The sequence below is a fragment of the Argopecten irradians genome, chromosome 8 (assembly GCF_041381155.1).
Source record: "Argopecten irradians isolate NY chromosome 8, Ai_NY, whole genome shotgun sequence".
Lineage (NCBI taxonomy): Eukaryota > Metazoa > Mollusca > Bivalvia > Pectinida > Pectinidae > Argopecten > Argopecten irradians.
In genome coordinates, this window is record NC_091141.1 from 4,224,585 (window position 1) to 4,233,436 (window position 8,852).

Consider the following 8,852-nt stretch of genomic DNA (forward strand, 5'->3'; position numbering starts at 1 on the left):
TTTACATTTTTTTCAGATTTAAAAACATTTTTTATATAGATATGCACTTTTACTATAACCTTGCTTAAGATATATGACATTAACTAAAACGTTTGTTATGTTGCCAATTATCATGATCAAAAGTTATAAATAATAATTTCAATTTCAAAACATTAAAAATGAAAATACTTTTATGTCACGTTTTGAGAAAAAGAAAAGCTTCATTGTTATGGACATTTTTTATAACAGCCTGTGCAATCTACATGTTTTTCGTATTAACTTCAACACAAAGGGAAGTAACCCTGATAGTATACAATGACCTATATTTAGCTTTCGTGGAATTATAGAATTCTACTTTCGGTTTCACTAGCGATAGCAAAGCTTGTGCTTCAGGTTTTGTAAGGCAGACAACTTATATGATCGATAAAGCCCATCACGTCAAAAATAGTTTTGGATCTCCAATTGATAAACACATGCTGGACTTCGAATACTAGTGACCAAGATCCATGGATCATTTAAAGCGTAGTATGGCTATCGAGGTGTCTTTAGAGCACAACACAGAAACAACAAAGGAGGATCGGGACGCGGACAAATGGCGACTCCAAAGGTTTCTCATCCTTGGAACAGAAAGTGGTGCTTACAAGGCCGATAAAAAGGAATTCGCCAGGAAAGATGTTCAGTGTATTCACAGGTAACACGACGAATAAAGTGCAATTTGCCATTATCATATTTAGTTATTCATATCCGTTCTGTCGAGTAAATATGATAAATTTAGTCAGCGTAACTCAAAGGTATAACACTAGAACAAGGTATCAGCTAGATCACGGCAACATTTAGTGTGTTTGTGTGTCGAGGTCAGTGACTAGACCACTGTAAGCGAGTAGAGGTTGTCTCCCTTAGAACATCACAATACACGTTTTAGAGAAACATATTAACAATAGGAACTACAAGTTTTCTCATATCCATCGTCATGTGTTTTCTTCTTGTATTTTAAAATTACAATATTATTATCTCATAAAAATACATAGAAGTAATTCATTATCTGTCCATGATGTAGTTAAAAAGGTCATCTGAACCACAATTTTATTATGCACATGAATTCCAACAGTTAGTAATAATTTTGAGTGACTAAATGCTACGATTGAAAACAAAGGTTTTGATTGATTCCAGGTTAATTTCTCAAGGTCGTGGTCCGGAAATTGTCGAGACCATATGCCAGACAAACAAATTAAGAGGGAAGGGTCATCGGCAACCTGTTCTGTACGCTCTAGCCACGTGCACACGCTCCGAAGACCCCGACACCAAGGAAGCTGCATATGGCGCTCTCCAAGAAGTTTGTCCCCAGCCAAAGGACTTACTGAAATTCGTCAAGTACTGTGAGGCAGTGAGCCAAGGAACAGGATGGGGAAGGGCCCAACGTCGGGCTATATCTAACTGGTACAACAGCTTCAAAGACAGGCCAAAAATTCTAGCAAAGGGCGTTACAAAGATACCGAATAACACTGAATGGACTCATAGAGATGTGTGCAGGTTGGCACATGTCAAACCAGAATCAGCATTCATCATGCTCATCATACGGTATATCACTAAAGGCCTTATCGCGGCAAAGAATTTACCATCACCTGTTCAATCTAACGACGTTCAACAGTGGAAGGACATCATACGATATTTTGAAGCAGTCGAGGAAACTAAAAGTTTTACTGGAAGCATGAAAGTCGAAGACAAGCTTGATATCATTCGTAACCATAGACTGAATCCCTGTCAATTATCTACAGCTCTCAACCGTTCATTAGATGTGTGGAAAGTACTACTGAATCACATTCCTCTTGGCTTGGTTCTTAAAAATATACTGAAGGTTGAGAAGGTACCTATCGATACACCATGTTTAGACCGTTTAAAGAACGTGGATGAGCTTCAAAATGTTAATGTAAACCCTTTCGAAGTTATGGTTGCAATGAAAGAAGCAAAAAAGGAAGACACAAAGAACTCTCTAGAAAAGGCGTTTGAGATTTGCGTCCAAAACGTCACAAGTACCAACAAGAAATATTCAGTGGTCATATGGGTCGGTGAAGAGATAGACTCCGACCTAGAGGGGAAGAAAACAGTGACTGCACGGGATGTTATAGCAGCTTTCGCGTATACTATAGCGAAGAGAGCACATCCAGACTCGGAAATCGTCACCTACTCCGGAGAAGAAAAGCAGAAATTGCTAATCCCCAACACAGGTGTCCTCAAATACATCTCTGAGGAGGAGACCTTGAGTGATATGAACAGCGATTACAAACAACTGGTACATCACGTAGAAAAGTCGAAAAAGTCGGATGTGCCGTTTGATGCCGTTGTTATCGTGATGTATGCTCAAGATGAAGATTTCAAACGAAGGTTGTCCACTGTATTTTCTGACACAGGCGATTTCCGAGTGGTCCTCATAAGCCTAGTACCTAGTGACGTACCAATGAAAGATCATCGGAATCCGTACATGTTGGATGTGCTGGGGTTCGGGGCTAACACTACTGAAGCCATCATGAGGTTTGTGGAAGGAAAGTGAGAAGCTGATGTGTTATATAGAAGGACAGACTAAGACAACCCTTTGGGTGACTGCTACAAACGGGATATCTTTATTCGCAAGGAGAACAAATTATTGCGTATTTTATTCTTCGCGACATTATTTCGTAAAACTGACTCCGTTTCATCTATGCAAAATAGACGCTAGCAATAATCGTGTGAAAGAAAATCAAAAGTTGATTTTCTGCAGCGTCTTCAAATCATAGGAAAGGAGTATGCTTTTGCTCATGCCTACGACTGAATCTTGTGTCGTCTGAGGCAATATCACATGATAACCCATGACATCATCAAAGGTAGCTTTAACCCCGGTAAATCTTTACGTATTTTAGAACCTATTCTGTTTTGATGTAAAGGAAGTGGAAGTGTGTTAAGGTTTTAGCTCCTATTTCAGCTAGTAATAATTTGTATGTCTATATATCACTTCTTTATTATAGTTAAAAAACTACTTTGACAAAAAAGTGTACGCAACGCACCGTGGTTATTACTGTTGACTCATAGATTCTTGTTTTGCTTCCTTGTACAGTTTGGCTAAATATGCCAAATAAATCTACATTTCTGTTAAACAAGTCCACAGGATTCTTTACATATTTCGGCACCAAATAACTATCCCATTTCATTATATGGCTGTGTGTTTTGCTCGCTCCTGATTGGCTGAAATTACTATTTCCCGCCGCGATACAACACGATATTCACAAGGGAATTCCAAACTATGCATTGTGACGTCATCTCAGGTTGATATAAGATTCCAGAACCCCAAGGTCGTACCCAAATATAGAAATCTTGCATTATGACATCATGTGAAATGACGTTACACTCACTACACATGTTGATTTAAGATTCCAAGGGGTTCAGATCGTACCCAAATATAACATAAAGGGAATTTCCGTGACGTCAAAAATCTATTGTGACGTCATCATTCAGCAAGATGTGAAGGAGAGCAGCAGGTTTACTGGAATCAATGTGACCATGCCAATATTTGTGCTAACATTTTTGTCAGACTTTGCAAATGATAATTAACATGTATTGCGTGATGTTTTCTGTATTTTTTATGGAGGCGCAGCCTGCCATCATGTAATCACTCTGGTTTTCAATTATCACCGGAACACTATACCTTGGTAATCCTATCGACAGTTTCCGGAACTACGGGAGATAACTTTACACTGTGTATTGCAACGTACGTTGTGTATTATACAGCAGTCAGAGGTTCTCCGTTTATTACATGTTTCAGTCACATTATAATTTCCCACTTAATTACTTAGACTTATTTTCAATGTTACAATTAGTTATTAGTTATTCTCACCGAAAGTGTGTCTCAATATCGGTACTTATACTAGTGAGTGCGCTGCATCTAGATCTGTTAGCCTTACTAACCTACGGCAGACTAACTTGCAAACCGCGAATCTAACAGTAATTGCATATTAACTTGTTTGTAAGTAAAAATAATTCAACTGACAATAAATGCCTTTTCAACTACGTGTATTTAATCGAATATTGATAGGCCTATCCACTAATATTTTATAAAAAATGAACTAGAATTCCCCAAACTAACGAACATGTCAACAAGAACAGTCCATACAAAGGGAGACAACTGTTACAAACTCTGCCGACGCACTCCAATGCAGAGTGTAAAATCACACATGTGTTCACTGCTTCACTCATGTTACCGGGGACGCCATCATGGCTTCAGCTGTTGATATTACGGTATATATTTGTAATTATAAGTACGATGTCATGATATTTAAATATCACAGGCCTAAAAGGATATAATCTGACAATGATTTTGACGATTTTTTATTCAATTTGACCGAACGAAAATCTGACGTACATGAAAAACGGCGAGGTCCCGTACTATCGCCATTACCTGACGCCGTGTTGGTCCTGGAATGGCTGGCGAGTTTTACAGCCGTGAGCACTGTAGTGCAACTAGTACGGCAACGATGCTTTGATCCGTTTCCGGTATCGCTTCGGCGACATGAAGACCACGGTACTGTGCTTTGTATCACTAATTTGCTGGTGTTACGGATGATACCATGATTCATGGTATGTAGTGATTGCTGAAGAGTATGATAAGTTTCAACCAAACCAAAACAATGTATTATTATCTGTTTTCTTATATTTCAAAAATGCATTTGAATATCACACATGACAGAAAACACAGCAAAATTTTTCGTTCAGCTTCGATTTGCCGACTTATATTGAGGTATAGTTTTACTGTGATTCAATATTGGAAATCTTTAGACTTTCCCGTTTCCATTGGTATATAATTTGTTTACAATAATGTTGAATATACTATGAAATTCAACAATTTGTGTTCGATATCAGACTAGTGTCGCAACGGTTTTGAATTTCAATAGTGTACGGTTGAGACACAAGTTAAAAACAAAAGTAAGTGTACGGTTTGGATTTCTTTCTTTCAGATAATGACATGAAAAATAGACCAATTTGTGTACTATTATTAGATTTAAATTCATCAGACATGATATTTAACGTGTACGCGGTTAGACGACTTAGGAAAGCTTCAAGTAAAGTAAGTAATGTTTTCTTAATTTTGTAGTAGACTAGAAATGGGTATGCTAGTTTATCCCGTAATGCGCTTGATATACAGTAACCTTGTTCATGTCATATTTTTGCATACATTGGCTATTGTAATTAAAAAAACCCATATCAAATAGCACGCACAAGGACTCAAATATACTTATTAATACTTGGTGCGATAATAGAAATATATATATCATATGACTGTTTTAACATATATCCGCACCATGATAGATATGCGAAAACAACCAGTTTATGTCACACACCAATGCATGTCAAAATATGACAACGAATGCTTAATTATACTAATGATACATGCAAAAATATTACACGGGCAAAATCACTAGCCGTTCCAGTAATATAGAAAAAAAAGCTAAAGTTAAATTATAAAACGCGTTCGTATACGTCTGCATAGAATAAGAATATCATTTGATAAACAGTTGATGATTTTTGGGGTAACTTGGTTCGATTTCTTCTGGTGTGTTGTCATGAACAACCGATTAAACAATGACAGTATCTGACTACCGATAAACCAAATATACAAAGATATATATACTTCAATTTTAAGAATACTTTAACGTTATTCAACGAATTGTCACATTGACTTGAACTCAGTGTTTTTGTGACCTCTTGAACTCTGAAGAAATTATTAGCACACCAAAATCTACATGTAACTGCCAATGTTGAAATAGCCATTAGCCAGACATAGGTACTGTACATGTGTACAGTGACAATATAAATATTAGTTATTAACGGGCACGAAATTAAATCTGACGTAATTTCAATAACGATGAAGGGACATCAAGAAACCAAGATGTTACGCCCACAAGAGTCTGATTATTAGATAAAGTTGTATCAATGTACACCCAACACATTGCCCATGGACCATTTTATACGATTTTAAAAGGAAAAGGTATCGCTATTTCCAACGTTAGTAATCTGTTTCTTGGCCGCTAAAGCGCAGGTGTGGTAGATTTTTTTTTTTTTTTTTTTTTTTTGTGTGTGTCGGGGAGCTTTCCACCTTTCGCAATATATACGTATACTTAGTAGAATGTGATTTAACCGATTTTTTATCTAGACCCCTTAAACGTGTAAACATGGTCTATGGGTTCTTTGGTTGGTCCATATTGAAATGAATTGTATCTTTTTCAATTATCCTTGTGGTTACGCTAGGAATTGAGGACGGCGGTACAAGATGTCCGACTCTATGGCATATTTACAGCAAATTTTGCCGTTAAAATTCTCCCAAAATAGTTTTTGTTGGTATGCAATAAAAAATTCATAAATTCAAAAGTTTTCAAGAGTAAAAACTCTTTAATTCCACATCAAAGGATTGGAGAGACCTATAGGCATTGTAATTATGGGCATAAAAACAGTATACGAAATCATGTACATATCAGATGCAGGTACACACATCTCATTCGTATAATAAAAATGTACCTAATTAGTATAATAGTATATATGCATTGGTCAGTGTGACCGAGTGGACAGCGGCAAACTATTGTTTTAAAGGTGAACTGGACAAATGTAATTAATGCCACAGCTAGGGATCTGATAATTATTTACTGTTTATAGATTTATGCACATTAATTATGATGTAATCGTGGACCCACAAGAGTACCCAAAGACCATTTTAGACGTTTTAGGGGTCTATATCCTATTCTACATTGTACTCTGTGTGTTTAATGTAGAATAGGATTTTTACTGATTTTTTTTATTTACGTCCCTAAAACATCTAAAAATAGTCTATGGGCATTCTGGTGGGGCCATAATTATAGAAACTGTAACTAATACTCAGATCCCTGTGCTTAATACGTTACGGTTGGATTCTATTACGCATGGAGATGCCATCATATAAATACCAAACCGTTGCAATCTCAAACTCCAAACCGTACACTTTTTCGCAATTTCATCGATCAAAACCGTTGCGCAAAGACTGACACAACGATGTAAACAATGGGTCAATCACTCTTTATTCTTCATCAAATATAGCAAAGCGCATATCAGATTGATACATATGAACCTAATAATTTGTTTCTCAGTCAAATCTTGTGAATATCTTGAATAATAAGCAAGATATAGATGAAAACTTGAAGTTTTTGCTAGGAACTCGCATCAAGCTGTATGTAAGTGTCACAATTGTATGATAAATAGGAGTACTTTGCGTGAAATCACGATCTTAATACAAGGTAGGATATCTAATTAACACTTGAGCTAAATATCGGTCTGCAACACCATGCGCAATGTATTTAAACTCTTCAAGTTGGAACCTACCTGCTCGGTACTCGTATATCGAAGCGATACCGGAAACGGATCAAAACATCGTTGCCGTACTAGTTGCACTACAGTGTGAAGGTTGATAATTTTGTTAAAAACTTGCTGTCAAAACTTCAATAATCCTATTATATGTTTCATTTACAGTTGATCAGATCATTTTCGTGCATTTTTCAAAGGCAAATAATGTACTAACATCCTACAATAAACACATTACTCGGAACGATAGAAAGTGAAAGAAGCGGTGAACGGACGGTGAATCGGCACGGACAAAGCAGCAATAACAGTGTTTTACAGAGCAAATATATTGATGGAGCCACGATACAAATATTGATTAGTTTGTTTACGATATTTCAGGTAATTTGCGCATATATTGTGTTTAAGTTATAAAAAATCGGCAATATTTTGAGTATTTCCGACAGAGAAAATCGCCCATTTTCTGACATGTAAACGATTTAATTAATTTTTGAAGTCCTCATGTCGAATAATATTTGGAAATGATAGCATCACTGTATAATTTGATTCATTCTGAAGCAACATTATTAACAAAACATTTCTCAAAAATAAACATAAAAGTACAGCGGCACAGAAGTGACACGAAAAATATTTTTTTTAATGTAGGACCCCCCCAAAAAAAAAAAAAAATTTATATAGGGTGAAAAATATTTTTTCTTTTACGTGCTCACGTAAAACTTATTACGTGAGCACGTAAAACGTTTACGTGCTCAAGTAAAACAGTTTGTGTAAGACAAGAAATATTTTTTATGTATGGTGAAAAATATTTTTTTTATGTGGGACGAAAAATGTTTTTTTTTTTTATGTAAGACAAAAATATTTTTTTATGTAAGGTGAAATATATTTTTTTCTTGTTTTAACAATATCTTGTTTATTTGCAGATGTTGTATATTCTATACAAAGGGATATTCCGTTAAGATATTAAAGGATTTGTGCAGCCAAAATATTGTTTTGATAATACGTCAGGATATTGCTTTGGATGAATGAAAAATTAAGTCCCACCCAACGAATCGCCTAGCTTTTAGCGCTATCGGTTGGTTTTGGTCGTGATTTACGGGTAGTGTCGACTACGGTTCAGAGATAATGAGATACTGATGTAGATATTTTCAGTTTCAAAACATTCCATTTACACCATTTCAAACATTCAAACAAGCATATATCTAACTTTAGATTAGATAATCTGTCCAATTTGATAGCGATATCAAAATGATGTTCGGATCAGTCTGGACTGAGATTTAGATAGCATATTATATAAATTTCTGTGTAATAAAAAAACCCAGTATAATGTAACACTATCTTATTACTTATTATTGTTTTTTATTTCAAATTTCTACCATAACGATACAAATACGTCACAGTTTTTGAGTAAAAGTAAAATGTGGACGGTTATTAGTTATGTGATATTGGAGTGACAATACCGAACTTATACCGAAAATAATATGTATATATATCTATATTGTTGCCTTTGAAACTTTATCCATAAC

At 35.6% G+C, this 8,852-nt stretch overlaps 1 protein-coding gene across 1 annotated transcript; it reads left to right on the forward strand.

The window, feature by feature from the left end:
* Positions 1-315: 315 nt before the first annotated feature.
* Positions 316-4,017, forward strand: LOC138329140 (RNA-binding protein RO60-like). Its single transcript, XM_069275901.1, has 2 exons — positions 316-670; positions 1,150-4,017. The coding sequence occupies exons 1-2, from the start codon at positions 486-488 to the stop codon at positions 2,525-2,527; spliced, it is 1,563 nt and encodes a 520-aa protein (XP_069132002.1). The 5' UTR covers positions 316-485; the 3' UTR covers positions 2,528-4,017.
* Positions 4,018-8,852: the final 4,835 nt, after the last annotated feature.

What these genes read in the sequence shown, in the direction of transcription:
- LOC138329140 (XM_069275901.1), top strand. Translation starts at nt 486, where the DNA reads ATGGATCATTTAAAGCGTAGTATGGCTATCGAGGTGTCTTTAGAGCAC. An exon ending in GATGTTCAGTGTATTCACAG is followed by an intron (nt 671 to 1,149) that starts GTAACACGACGA and finishes GATTGATTCCAG; the next exon opens with GTTAATTTCTCAAGGTCGTG.